The sequence below is a fragment of the Telopea speciosissima genome, chromosome 6, assembly GCF_018873765.1.
Source record: "Telopea speciosissima isolate NSW1024214 ecotype Mountain lineage chromosome 6, Tspe_v1, whole genome shotgun sequence".
Classification (NCBI taxonomy): Eukaryota; Viridiplantae; Streptophyta; class Magnoliopsida; order Proteales; family Proteaceae; genus Telopea; species Telopea speciosissima.
Genome location: NC_057921.1, coordinates 63720840 through 63735053, shown reverse-complemented (window position 1 = coordinate 63735053; position 14214 = coordinate 63720840). Strand labels below are relative to the sequence as shown.

Here is a 14214-nt window from a genome sequence, read left to right as displayed (position 1 = left end):
CCAACCGAATTTGACTGAACATTCATCCTTCCTAGTCCCTACATCTGCTTCGAATCTTCTCCAAGAAGGAAAAACCCACAACAAAGCATTTCTCATCTCGATCTAATTATAATTTTTTCACAAATTCAGAGCAACCGACGTTCTTCGCACTCTTCTGCTATGATGAATAGAAATCAAAGAAGAGCAAGAACAGGAAAGCAGAGCTCTTTTCACGATGATGAAAGCAAACGGTAAGCCTCCTTCTCTCTTCTCTAGTCTGCAATCAAATTTTTAATTCTCTGTATATCTTTTTCCCCTTTTCATTTCTTGAAGAAACCCTAATCTGGGCTCCAATTCTCAGCCTTTCACGGAATTCCATTCTTCCCCAGCTTCGTCGCTCCATGTCGTCTTCTTCAGCGAGCCTCCTCTGCACCCATGTCGATATTCTCTACTGCCATTTCCTAGACTATTACGAAGCACTCGACCTCGCCGCCTCTGAAGATGTCTCTCAGATTCTCTACCCAGACTAGCGCAATCCCATGCAACAACCCTTTCTCTGGTTCGGCGATTTACACCCAAATCTCTTCACCAATCTCCTCAGATCTTTCCTCACAGATGACGATGATGATATTGATGTCCCGGACGATTTCAACAATTTGGACCGGCCCGGCCCTTGGCATTTTTGCGATGGCATGGAAGAACCCATCAGAGGATCTCATGGGACAAGTTGATCAGATTGAACGTGGCCTCAAGCTTATGATCCCTGCAATTGTTACCCATGCCAGGAATGCTCAGTCTGGATTTATTGATCGAGTGGCCATGGATTGGGTTCGTTATGGTGGGAGAAAGGAGGCGACGAAAGCCATAAGAGGGGCTACAAATTAAGGCTCAGATGGATGATCTCGCGAGTGTATTTGTGGACGCCAATAGGCTTCGTAGGAGTATGTTAACGGAGATCATGAACGCCATTAACGTTTTTCAAGCGGCACTCTATCTTGAAAGGCTTGCACAATTCATTGTTGGGTTCAGGGACTCTGAATTGCTCTGTCACTTCAAACAGTGCAAGATGCCTCTCTCATCTGCTTCTTCATCTTAATCAATAGAAATGGTAGACTTGTAATCAAGAAAAAATGGTGGAACAGGCAGTGAATGGGACCAAGTACATAGTGAACGAGACGAAGGAAGCCAGAGCACGTCAGGTGGTGATGGCGTCATTGATCGGGGCGGTTGGGGTTGCAGAGGAGGAAGAAGAAGGAGAAGGGACGGTGATGGGTTTTTTTACAATTATCACCCCAAAAGGGCATTTTCATCTTAAAATTTTTGTGACAACGGCACAGTATCACTACTAACCTTCTCCGTTACGGATCTGTAACGGTGGGAGTCACTTAGGCACAGTTTGACAATGTTATATTTTTAGTGTTTCTTTGCCAGTAACGTTATCAGAACACAAATGAAACAAAAAAACCGTTTGATAAATCCGTTTTGTTTCACTTGTTTTTTATAACAAAATTCAAAATTTATAACAATTTATACTTAAAATAATGTTTTTGACATAACAACTATTTGTTGTTATTACCACTGGTCCAAAATCCAAAAGTGTTACCCGTGTTTTAAAGAAAGGGTGCCGAAGAAAGGTCTCCTCTCGCGCGACCCTTCCCTAAACCTCTCCGCTCTCAACCTCCATAGGGAAATACGGGGAAGGAGACAAAGAACCTGCAACTCGTCGTCGCCAGTGCTGATTTCTCCAACCTCAAGCTCTCAAGTTCCAGCGTTGATTTCTCCAACCTCAAGCTCGCCCGCTCGAGGTATCCTACAGCCTGCAACTCGTCGTCGCCATCTAGGGTTAGTTCTATTTCTTTGTTCTGCTTCTTCTTCTTCTTCTTTTTTTCACTGCACAATCCCTAATCTCTGCATCTTCGAAATCCCTAAATGGTAGGAGACCTGGCAGTCATGGACTCATGGCGGCACTAATAAGCCTAAAACAACCTCTGCTTTCATCGGTTTGGACCTCCCATTTCCATTTTTATTCACGCCCGAAACCTTCCACGGTGAAACTCAGATTTCGAAGCTCTGCTACGAAGATGGCGATGGTTGGGTCTGAGAGGGTTTTTCATCCCAAATCATCGATTCTCATTTGCACGTCTGGGCTTACCCTGAAGAGGTGAAAATACCCAAATTTGAAGAAACCCCAGCTCTGCTTAATTTTATTTGTCTCGTTCTTGTTTTCACCATTTTTGTTTCTCTTTCTGGGTAGGCTGCTGACAAATACCCTTATTTCCCAGGCCAAGAACCGTCATTACCAGGAAGCGTTGATTTCTTGCTTAATGTGCGTGCGGCTCTCTCTTATAAGCATTTCCTCGTCTTATTTTTATTGGCGTTTGTTTCCTTGTCTGATTTTCTTCCCCCCACTTTAAACTGTCTGGTATCTGAAGATGCAGAATAAATTCCATTGCTTCAAGTAATGAAGTTTGTGTTCCAAATTCTAATTTACAAAATAATTTCAAATTTGTTTGGTTTTGGAAATACACTTTGAGTTGTTTTCCATTTTCAGTTCTGGTGAACTGAGTTGGAGATCAATTTAGTGGATTCACCTGTGATTGTCTTCCAGTACATGAACTCTTAAATGAGGTCATTGAGTCTGCTTCTGATTGCTTCTACTTCTACCAACTCATTTTTGAGATCATTGTGATTTGTCCTTGCAACAGCTCTTCTTTTTTGGTCATATCTGTATTATAGAGTGACAATTGCATTTACTGAGTGTATAACATAAATTTTGGATTTTGTCCATTCTCTGTCACTGACAAGGTTTAATTCAATTTAATTTTAGTCCTCGATTTTTGGGGTCTTTAAAGATACGATTTTCAACATCTGCTATATCATAGAAATTCATTAAGAGATGTGAATTGATTTTGTCCTTGTTTGCACACTAGGGATAGCTAATTCACTTTCATTGTACAAAATGTGTGGTGGTTACTTTAAACTAGAGGAAATTAGATTTGCTGCACATCCTTGACTCGACTCTTTTGGTTCATTATTATTTTGGATAGTTATAAAAGAATTATGCAGTAGGATATTGCAAGTTGGATAATTCTATATCTTCTATATTGAGATACCATTAATTTCATTATCCATTTGATTTCATTAATGTTACATGTAATCTTGGTAAATCCGGAGGAATGTACTTAGGACCAAGGGTTGAGGTCAGTAAACTCTAAACCCACTCCTTCCTTCCTTCTGCCAGGCTAGCAAGTGGCCACTCAGAAGCCCCCTCATGATTATGCCCAACAGCTCTATGGAAAGTATAGAGAGTCCTTTGAAGAGTACATTACTATAAAGGTGAGGAAGTTGTGGTTCTTTCTAATACTAATTATCAATAATTCACTATGTGACAGATTGTTGTACATGAGAATTTGGTTGTACCTTTTTGTAGAGTTTGTACCTATTAAATGCCAGAGCCTTTGTACTGTATGACTCTTTGCTCAGCTTGTGTTAACTGTCACTTAATTGTGTGCATCAACCTTGTTCTCTCCTTGGTTAAAGTTTCTTCCTCCAAATTGTTTGTATGGATCTGTAGTTGTTGTTGTTCAAATTATCTGTTGTTTCCAAAATGGCAATCACTTGCTTTCTTTTATCCACTAGACGGTAATGTTGTTAGTTTTTACTTTAAGGCTGTCTAGGACAGGCTTTGTCCATTTTCCACCACTGCTTGTATAGGTTTATAAAAAGAATTTGGTCAATGTTTGTGGCTTGATGAAACCCGCCATTTGCACTTGGGACTGGATTGTGTCACTGTGATTCACAAAGCATTGGGACCTCCTCCACCCACTTTGAGAAATGAGAACCATATTTTGGTGTTGTTGAGGCTGAAGAAGGTTTCTGCTGGAAGGTTTGCTGTCAATTCCTGTTATGATTTTGGTGTTGCATCTTTAGTTTCACTAACTACATGTTCATCTTTTGCAAAGCCTATTACAAAAAGTTGAGGATTTTGATATGGAACTTGTTTCATTCTATCCTTTGCAAAAGACTCTACAATCTTTGCTCTTTCTTTGGCCTGCTGAACACCTAAGCTCTCCCCATTCAAAGTTTCAAAAAAGACTCACCACAAGCTTCTCCACATCTGATCACCATCTCTTCTCTTTTTTCTTCTCCCTCTGTTCTTTTTCCACTGTCAATATTTTTGTCTGTTATCCATATGTTGAGTCATCATGGTGGATCACTGGATTACATACATAATGTTGAGTCATGATATGAATTTGCTACAACACAGCTAATTAATTTGGATAAGTGTTGATGAAATTCTGTTGCTTCCATTGGATTATCATTTGTGATCTATTAATGTTTGCTTTGTCATATTTTTTTCTTTTCTTTTCTTTTATTTGTTTATTCTGACTTTGTTTGACATGTAGAATGAAATGGTTGATTGTGTTTAGTATTATCATTGAAGCATGGTTTGTGGCATGGTCTCATGGTTACTTGTAAATTTCAAACTTTACTTGTTGGGTCTTTAGCTCAAATTGGTAGAGCAATTGGAACATGAAGATGTCTCAACCATGTTCCAAGGGGATGGTGGTTCGAATCCACCAAGACCTTTTTTTAAATATTTTTATTAAAAATAATTTATCATGTCCTACCATCCATGACTTTATATGTATTTTAGTAAAAATGGCAATTTTGTAATTTATATTAATCAATACAAAACTGTTACAGAAATAGGTTTTATCAAACACCTTTCAGTATTAATAGTGTTCTGGATACGTTTTTAGAATAGGTTTATCAAACATCTTTCAGGGAGCAAGTAACGTTATTTTGGTAGCAATAACACCAAAATACGTTTTTAGTCAAAAACAAAACAGAAACGTTCCTAACGTTGTCAAACGGTGCCTTAGTAATTAGTATGCAACAGGGAGGGTAACAGTAGTTTGAAAGTTTTTGGGGAGGGGGTAATAATAGATATAAAAGTTTTTGGGATGGTAATTATAAAAAATTATTAAAATATTGGTCCATTTGAGAGGGAGCCGCCAAAAATTTCCCTTATTTTTAAGGCTTCGATCGATTTTAGACCCATTCAGACCAACTTTGATCAAAAGGAAATCGATGGAGGCCGATCTGCAGTCCCATTCTGGATTTTTAAACCTTGATTGTGATAAACTTAAAAAGACTTCGTACGGGACATCACTGTTATTTGAGGGTCGACCATCCTAATGCCTTTTTCTATATATTTCGGGGGGCTCATTCATATTAGGATCAAATCAAAGAAGCCTGCAATGCTCTTCTCGAGTCCTGCCAATCATTGCAGCTCTAAGAAGTGAAGAGATTGATTGGCGTTTAAAGATTGTGACATCAGTTCCTAATGCTTTCATTGTCAACTTTTATGTGCGCTTCTTCCTTGGGTTCCCTGAAAACCTGTAATCAGATCAAGTTGGAGAAGCCTGCAAACAATGCCCCGGCATTGGCAGTCCTTCCAGCGGAGGAAATCTTTCTAAATTCAGCGTCATCAGTTCGTTTACTAAATTCATGTGCTGGTGAGAGAAACCCGAAGTTTGGGCATGGCATCCATGCTGGCGTTTTGAAGTCTGGCCTTGTTGCTTATGCCTTTGTGGCTAATTCTCTCTTGGACTTTTACTCAAAATGTGGGCAACTGGAAGATGCTTTTAAGGTGTTTGATCTTATGCCTGTTAAAACCATTGTGTCATGGACTTCCATGATGTCAGGATGCTGCCAGAATGGGTCTGCTAATGTAGCAATTTCAATTTTCCAACAGATGTTATCAGAAAGGATGCAGCCCAATGAGTTCACCTTTGCAGTTCTCCTACAAGCTTGTGGGCAGACTCGCAATGTGAAACTGGCAGAGATGATTCATGGTAATCTCATTGTCAATGAATTAATTGAACATCAGTTTCTACAATACTCTATGATAGACACATACGCGAAATGTGGGGTTTCCTTGGCTGCTGAGAAATTGATAGAGAAGTCATGTTGTAGAGATGTGGTTTCTTGGACTATGGCAATTTCTGGTTGTGTTCTCAATGGATTGATTGAGAGGGCCTTTGTTTTGTTTTGTGACATGTTAGCAGATGGGGTTGCACCAAATCGAGTAACATTTCTGAGCATTATTCAAGCGTGTTCTTTGCTGAACAGATGGTGGGTCTCTAGGTGTATCCATGGTTTTGTTATAAAATCACAATTTTATATGGATACTCTTGTGACAAATTCTCTTATACAAATGTATTCTAAAAGTGGTAATTACGAAGAAAGTATTAAGAATTTTCGGGAGTTCTGTGTCAGGGGTGATGGTCGTGATCTTACACCAGAGACAATGGCTACACTTCTTCAAGGGTGTGGGCATTTAAACTGTTTGAGGCAGGGGAAAGAAGTACATGGCTACTTGATCAGACACAGGCTTTTGCCCTGCATTGTGGTGGAGAATTCCCTCATGGACATGTATGCAGAAAATAAACAAGATGATGTAGCGTTTCGAATATTTGGCAAGATGAATGAAAAGGACATAGTTTCCTGGAATACCATGATCTCATGTCTTGTGAAAAATGGCAGTCCCTTAGAAGCACTGATGTTGCTTGGCAAGGTCCACAGAAACGAAGGCGAAGTGGTTGTCCCTGATTTCATCTCTGTATTGACATCAGTCCAAGCTTGCTCAGAGTTAGCATCAATGCATATGGGCCAAGTCATCCATGGCTACATTACTAGGTCTGGCTTTGGGGATGATATTTTCATTGGGAATTCCCTTGTAACCATGTATGGAAAATCAGGGAGGATAGACTTTGCACAGAGGGTCTTTGAAGAAATGCCTGAAAAAGATGCAGGTTCTTGGAATGCTATGATAGCAGCATATGGGATCAATGGAGATGGGATATCTGCATTACAAACTCTTGAAAGAATGAGGAAATTGGGTATGCATAAGCCAAATGCAGTTACATTCGTCAATGTTCTCTCAGCCTGTAGTCATTCAGGATTGGTAGAGGAAGCCTACGAGTGCTTTAATAAGATGAGTGAAGAATATGGAGTTCAGCCAAGCATGGAACATTGTGCATGCATGGTTGACCTTCTGGGGAGACAGGGTCGACTTGATGAGGCAGAAGATTTCATAAAGAAGATGCCTTTCAGGCCTGGCCAAGCTGTATGGGGAGCTTTACTAGGTTCTTGTGGATTATCAAGCAATCTTGAAGTTGCTGAAAAAGCTGCTAGTAACCTCTCCATTTTGGAGCCTGAGGGAAAGGTCTGGAGAGTGACAATGTCAAATGTTTATGCAGGAGCCAAGAGATGGGAGGCTGCCGTGAAGTTGAGACTCGAAATGAAGCGTGTTAAGGGTCTAAGAAAGGATGCAGGATGGAGCAGTGTGGAAGTTAGAGGGGGAAGCTATAGATTCATTGCAGGGGATACAAGGCATCCTGAGAGCGAGGAGATCTACAAAGTGCTAAGAGGGATCAGGGAACACATTCAGACCGTCATTCAAGCTCATGAAATCCTAACCCCACAGGATTGAATGACAAAGTAGATTTGGGTTCAGAAAATGCGATGGAAACCTCTTTCTTTCTGGCCCTCTTCTCTGGTTCATCTTAGCAGTCCGTTCTATCATACGGACTCACACACACAACGCTCACACAGAGTTGTCTATTGTTTTTTTTAGAGTACACAGAGTTGGTACTAATGAAGCATCAACCTTGGAGTTACAATACCCATTCCATTCCTCATATACAAGCCTTTTCCATTCGTGAAAAATGAACAAATTCGAGAATGCTGGGTCTGAATTGTTTCTAACAAACAAATTTACAAAGAGCTTCAATGGTTTGGCGATAGCATCAATGCCCAAGACATATGGAGAAGATTACGTACCCTACTGATTTCCAGTGGAGCTTTGTGAACTTGTAGAAGTATATGATTCAGACCACGGACGATATTCCAGTGTATCTTAATTCTGCGTTAGTCTCTCCTAACTATTGCTTGACAAGGCTGGAGATCATGGATGATGGTCATGGGTCATTACCTTCAGCTAGATATGATTGACAATAAAACGAAGGAAATCAAACTTGAGTGACAGTTAGCAACTGCGTATTGAACATGGCAACTGACAATCATGGAGACAGGGATGGCCAATCTTGCCATCAATACATAAACAGAACAGTTACTTTGCTTGCATAAAAGATATGGCAGGGACGTAATCTGCTTCTCTTCCAGGGGAAAAAAGTAGAATTCATCTAGCATCGTTTACCTGTACAACATTTGGGCATCCCATTGACATGCAAACCCTTTCTTCCCTTTCTAACTAATGGAAGGTTTGAAACGAAAACTTCAAAATTCAGGTTGGTCAGCTTTGATGGATCACTTTGACGCAGAGATAACCAAAATAAGTGTGGTGGCAGGGATATGCTCCTCAGTTCTGGAGGCAGAGCAAAAGGGAATCATGATAGCAATAGAGCTCATGGGAACGAAGGTCCTACAATCTGTTCTGTTCTGATTGCCTTGAAATGGTGAAATTATTGAAACTAAAGACATTTCAAGGTGGCTCTGGAGTTTGCTTCACTTTATTGTATGATGTTTTTATATTCACTTAAACAATTGAACTGTAAAAATTCCTAGTGAATGCCAAAAAACCAGAAATGGAAGTTAAATTTGGATTGTTATTTCACTTGTCTGAATCAATCGCAGAGCACTTACATTCCCTTGCGTTTCCAAGTCCACAAGCGTTCAGAGATTGGAGGATTTTTGTTTTTCCGGCTTCACACTTTTTCTTTTTCTGGAAGCACCTGGCTCAGGAACCATATCCTCTTAAGTGCACCAGTGCTATGCGTAGCACGCTGGGATACTTGCCAGATGCACGCTGGAGAAGATCCATGTCCCCTGGCTCACCCGTTATGCATATGCCACGGTCTTTAGGTATATACCAAAAATATAAAGCAAAGAAAAAAACTAGGAAGCAATCCAGCATTCAACATGATTTCTGGGCTAACAATAGTGCTGAGTTTTCATTTCAAAAAACTTTAATCAACAAAATTATAGGTCATCAATTGACAAAATCAACCGAGTACACCCTGTAAAAAAAAACCTCCGATAACTAATGCGAACTAGCACAAAAGGATTTAACTTGCCTAGACTGACAAAATTAAGACATGTGTAGAACATCTGCCTCTTAAGCAAGACTCGAGCTGGCGGGACCTGCACCAAAGCCTCCTCCCCCACGGCCAAATCCAGGTCTTCCACCCTGTATATTCAAGCATGGCTGTTAGAACCTTAAAGAAAGGATCACCAAACTTTAGCATGTAAACAATTCAAATAAACATTGAAACAAATGGAAACTATAAACAGTAGTATAACAAAATAAGATAGTGTGTGCCTGTGTGAAAGAGCATTGTTGCAACCATCAGCATTCACTCAAGCCAAAATTCATTAATAGGAACCACACTGAATGCTAAAGAGGAAGTCTCAAAAGACAAAGAGACAGATATTGGATAGCATGAACATTCACTATGAACCACATCTGAATACTTAAGAAGAGGTCTCAAAAGACTAGAGGAAAGATATTGGAAATACACTTTCCCAGTCGTGTTAAAATGATCCCCTGGGGTCACACAGTAACAATTCTATATAGAAAATAACTAGTGTTAAATCAAATACTCGATAAGAAAAGAAAAAAAAAAATTGTACAAAACCAGTCAAAGAACAAAAGGCCAGACAACAATGTGTCGTGCAACACACTTCATACAAATGATCCCATAGTTAACTTTATTATGTGAAATTTGAACATCAAAGTATAATGAGACTGGGAAATAAGATGTCAAATGTTTCAGCAAGTTGAGACTAAAATGGAATGAACACAACAATAAAATTTATCCAACAATAGCAATAATGAGTAACACATCAAGGGGTGGTGATAACACTTCCAAGTTTTCATATGATCAGGGGTCCAGAACATGGTCTGTAAGTCGATGCTTTCGATACTTTCAAGTATAATTGTCAAGGCGTTGCGTAGGTGCCTTGTTGGTTTCAAGTATAAACATAGACCATGCAAACTACGAGATAAAAGAAAATTCAAAAAACATAATAATTAAAAGAACAAAGATTTACCCTAAATGTTGGCTGGTATTCAGCGGGAGCTCCACCCTTATCTCCGAATTCTCCTGGAGGTCCTCCTCTAGGTCCTCCGCGGTACCCATCACGATCACCAAATCTAGGCCTATCTCCTTCAAAGCGAGGGGGGCCACTACAATCACAAAATTTAAATATAACAGATTAAAATTCTTTCTATTTATCGCTTTTTTTTTTTGTGGTTCACTGCTAGTAAAATAGATACAACCAAAGACCAGTATGCAAGATAACTAATTACCGAGGGCGATCACCAGGAGGGCCACCCATTGGCCTTCCGGGAGCCTTAAGAGATTTCTTCAATGTAGCGGGGACGATTTCAGATGGGAGATTAAGGTATGTTCGGAGGAATTCGATACCATCGTTGGTGAGGTACCAATAGTAGTGCATCCATGCAAAGGTCTCGCGGACATACTCCTTCGATTTAAAACTCTGCATTAACTTGATGACCTGCAGATTTGGAACATCAATGTCGGGATGCTTCGCCAGATTGAAGTCCTTCTTAGCGTAACAAACGCCCTCTGCAGATTAACAAAAAAAATTCAATATGAGAAACAGATTATCAAAGCGAAAATGAAGAACTTGGTGATTATAAAGTAAAAAAATCGAATAGAAAAAGTGACCTTGAAAGAGGTACTTGGAGATCTCTCTACGATTCTTCTCTGGAATAATCTGCCAGGAGAGAAATTTAGATAGAGAAATCACCACAAATATAACATAACATCAACTTAAAAGCTCCCATAGATGAGGCATTAGAGAGAAAAATCACCATGATTGCAACCAGGAGAGACGGCAAACAAAGCTCTTTCCTCTCCCTTCTTCTCTCGCTCCCCGCTCACGCTCTCAGGTCTCACAGAGATCAGTGAAAGTGAAACCCTAGAAAATGTTTCCTTTTAAATATTCTATATGGGCCGGGTTCTACTCCAGCCTTTCTGCGGCCCAAACCTGGCCAGGCTATTTTACGGTAGGGGTGGCAATTGGGTGCCTCGTTTGGGCCTTTGCGTAGCCTTTGGTTATAATAATTAGGGTGTCAATCTGTTCGGTCCTATTTTCGATCCAGTTTAGGATATATTATATATAAATCAAAATCGAACCAAACCGAATAGATATTAAAAAAATTAAAAAAAACTGCTAAATCAATTCGGTTCTCATGTAACCCTGATTTTCGCAAAAAAGATGTTTCAAGACTTGAACCCGTGACCATGGAACAACTTTACCATTGCCCCAAAGCCAACCTTATAGTGTCTTAGTATGTTTTTCAAAATACTCAATCGATACCTACACATGTGCATCTGAAGTTCTGCAGTGAATGGATTCCTATTCATCGTAACTGAAGGAAACTCGATCCTAATTAATACATTGAACGCTATAGCTACTTGGTAAGAGTATTGGAGGTTTAGAAATCAAGCCAAAAGAATCAGCTCAACCCAGCATTTGTGAATATTTTAGAAAACTTTCCTTATTCTTGAAGGCTATGTTTGGATGTCAAGAAACGAAAAAATTAAAAAATAAAAAGAATAGATTAAATTTTTTTAATTTTTTTTAAGGAGTAAGATAGACACATAAAATTAATCATTGCATTATCATAATTTTTGTCTCATCATGATTTTTCTTTTTTATTCTTACCATACGAACATAACTGAATGCCTGAATCTTTCCAATACGACAGTAAAGAAAGGTTTCAAATATTTGAAAGTGACCTTCTCTCTATCAAAAGGGACTATCTAAATGACACTTCTATAGGTGTATTGGAACTTGTCACCTTCATTCATAAGTGCTCCTTGGTTTAATTCCCAGAAGCCCTTCAAATTAGGGTTGTAAAAAAATTTTCAAAATAAATTTAAAGTGAATTATGATTATGTCATTATCAAATGTTATCATTGTTAAACATATTTTTCTAGTACTTACTACATATATAAAATGAGAGCATTTATTCTTATTAAAAAAAAACACTCTGTTATATTAAAGGGTAAAAAAGTAAACTTAAAGTTAGGGAGAGAAATAGGCAGCCAGCCATGTGATAAACCACAAGCCTTGGTTACACGAACCCAACCCCCATAGACTCATGTAACAAGAGATTGCGGAGGCTGATCCGGAGACCTCATGACATTGCATTGTGTTTTTTACCAGCTGAGCTAAACCCCAGGGGTATACACTACAAATTATTATGTTAAAAATATGGGAAAAAGAACTCTGTCCGACAGTGTAACCTACGCCAACACTCTTGTGAGTTTATCTCTCTCCTTCCTTTATGAAAAAGGCACATATGCACCTTGTTTAGAGGAGGAGATAATAGAGACATTGGAGTGATGACTAAGACCACACTCCTGAGTCCTGACAGAAATCTATTTTCCTAAAAATATTTACAAGTAGCATACATGAAATTACTGGATTTAACATACCTGGCTTAAGGTTAGTTCTGTAAATCTTAGTCCTCAGAAGGTTTTGAGTTATTGACATTTGACACCTTGGAAACTTTATATATTTACTCATAACCTACAGAATTTTTGAGAATAAGATAAAAGGACAGGGAAGAAGGTCTCAAGTTGTAAATACGCTTATCCATTACAAAATCTCATTATTGAAAGAAGACGCAACTATGGGATTCAGATACTCTTCAGGAGACTGCAACAGCAGTGAGGCATTTGGACGTCGTGGAAATGGCGCAACCCTCGTTTCTGAGGGCCGAGCAAGTCATTGCGCCGGATCTTCCTCTGCACCGTACGGGTTACAAGGGAGCCTCTACATGCAGAGGCGATCTCGTCTTCGTCGTCAATCCCGGAGGTTTCTTCCAACTTTTCTCTCTTATTGACCGTTTTTCTGTTTAATGGAGTTCAGCTTCGACATTTCGACCTATTGATTTATACATTCAAAACCAGGTGTCAATGGCCAGACAGGTAAAGAATGGAAGCAATTACTGGCATATTTCAGGTCTCGTCTCGTTAATAACTTCAACGTGAGTTTATCTTTCAGTTCAAAATCATACGATTCTTTGTTTTGGGGGCAATTTCCAGTAAGTTATAGTGATTTTGTTGTTCAATGTGATATTGTACATTAATTTTATATCAGATAGAGATCATTCTCGAAAAATGTCAAAATTTTCTGTCTCCATCGCTTGGACCAGTGAAACCAACCTTCGAGAAACAAATTTACTGTTTCCAATTTTCTAGGTCGTATGTATTTTTTGAATAATTGTATTAGTATTTATGTCTCTTTTGGTTCCTTATACTCCCGCGTTGATTTTCAAATGTTTTGTTATGGTTGAATTTAGTCCAGAAAATAAAACCGGTTAATGATTTTACTTGAACAACTATACTACTTATACACTTGTTTTACTTTTTGTTTGATCTTTCAATTGGTCACTGTTATAGTCGAAATAATGTTTAGTTGGTCCTTAAAACATGATGCCCCTCAACTAATTACAACTGGATGCTGTACTTGCATGTCAGGAAAATTGGATGTAGTGATGAGAATGGTTAATGGGTCTCAGTATTCACTTATGGATACGGTCAATCTGATATAAGGCCCAACCGTTAGGTATTGTGTATCAATAGACATGTGGATCATTAATGGATTGAAAGAGATGTGACATTTACGAGGCAACTATGTAGTTTATTTGAATGATTGTTGCATATTGGAGAACAGCCAATGGTTCACTTCATTTAAGTGGTAGGTATGCAAAGGCTGATGCCATAGCTAAAGTTGCAACTCTCTCAGAATAAATTCTAGTTGATGGGTTGGCGCTTTCTGCCTTTGCATCGTCCTGTGAAAATGATGTGCCACCTGAGGCAGAAACCAAGCAGTACCAGAGGAAGGAGAGGTTCCACTGAGCCTACGGTTTCAGATTTACTATTCTTACTAGGAATTCTCAGTCCTGGTTCTATCATGGGGATTTATTATCAGTTTTCTTTCTATTTTATGATTGTTATTAATCAGTATTATTCAGGATGGATTAGGAGTTGTTAATTTCATTGCTGTTTTGAGTTTAATATCTTTGATTTTTCAGAATTCCAGATGGGTTAGGACTCTCCAATAGCTGGTCGATTGGAGAGGAATTGGAGTCTTTTTTCCTTTATCCTTTTATGGTCAGAATTGACTTTAGTCTTTCCTATGTTAATCATGTATGGGTTGTACAAC

The 14214-nt window shown here is 39.0% G+C and overlaps 2 protein-coding genes and 1 pseudogene across 3 annotated transcripts; 2 read left to right on the top strand and 1 right to left on the bottom strand.

The window, feature by feature from the left end:
* Positions 1-217: 217 nt before the first annotated feature.
* LOC122666042 lies at positions 218-1076 on the top strand (annotated as a pseudogene).
* Positions 1077-5264: 4188 nt separating this feature from the next.
* On the top strand, positions 5265-7560 carry LOC122664889 (pentatricopeptide repeat-containing protein At3g57430, chloroplastic-like). Its single transcript, XM_043860912.1, has one exon. It carries the CDS (start codon positions 5330-5332, stop codon positions 7478-7480), a length of 2151 nt encoding a protein of 716 aa, XP_043716847.1. The 5' UTR covers positions 5265-5329; the 3' UTR covers positions 7481-7560.
* Positions 7561-8942: 1382 nt separating this feature from the next.
* LOC122664890 (40S ribosomal protein S10-1) lies at positions 8943-10928 on the bottom strand. Of its 2 annotated transcripts, none has more exons than XM_043860914.1 (5): positions 10847-10928; positions 10701-10749; positions 10319-10598; positions 10050-10195; positions 8943-9196 (listed from the first exon to the last, which is right to left on the bottom strand). In XM_043860914.1, exons 1-5 carry the CDS (start codon positions 10847-10849, stop codon positions 9084-9086), a joined length of 591 nt encoding a protein of 196 aa, XP_043716849.1. In that variant the 5' UTR covers positions 10850-10928; the 3' UTR covers positions 8943-9083. The 2 variants fall into 2 exon arrangements, with proteins under 2 accessions (XP_043716849.1, XP_043716850.1); XM_043860915.1 differs by having other exon boundaries at positions 10060-10195.
* Positions 10929-14214: the final 3286 nt, after the last annotated feature.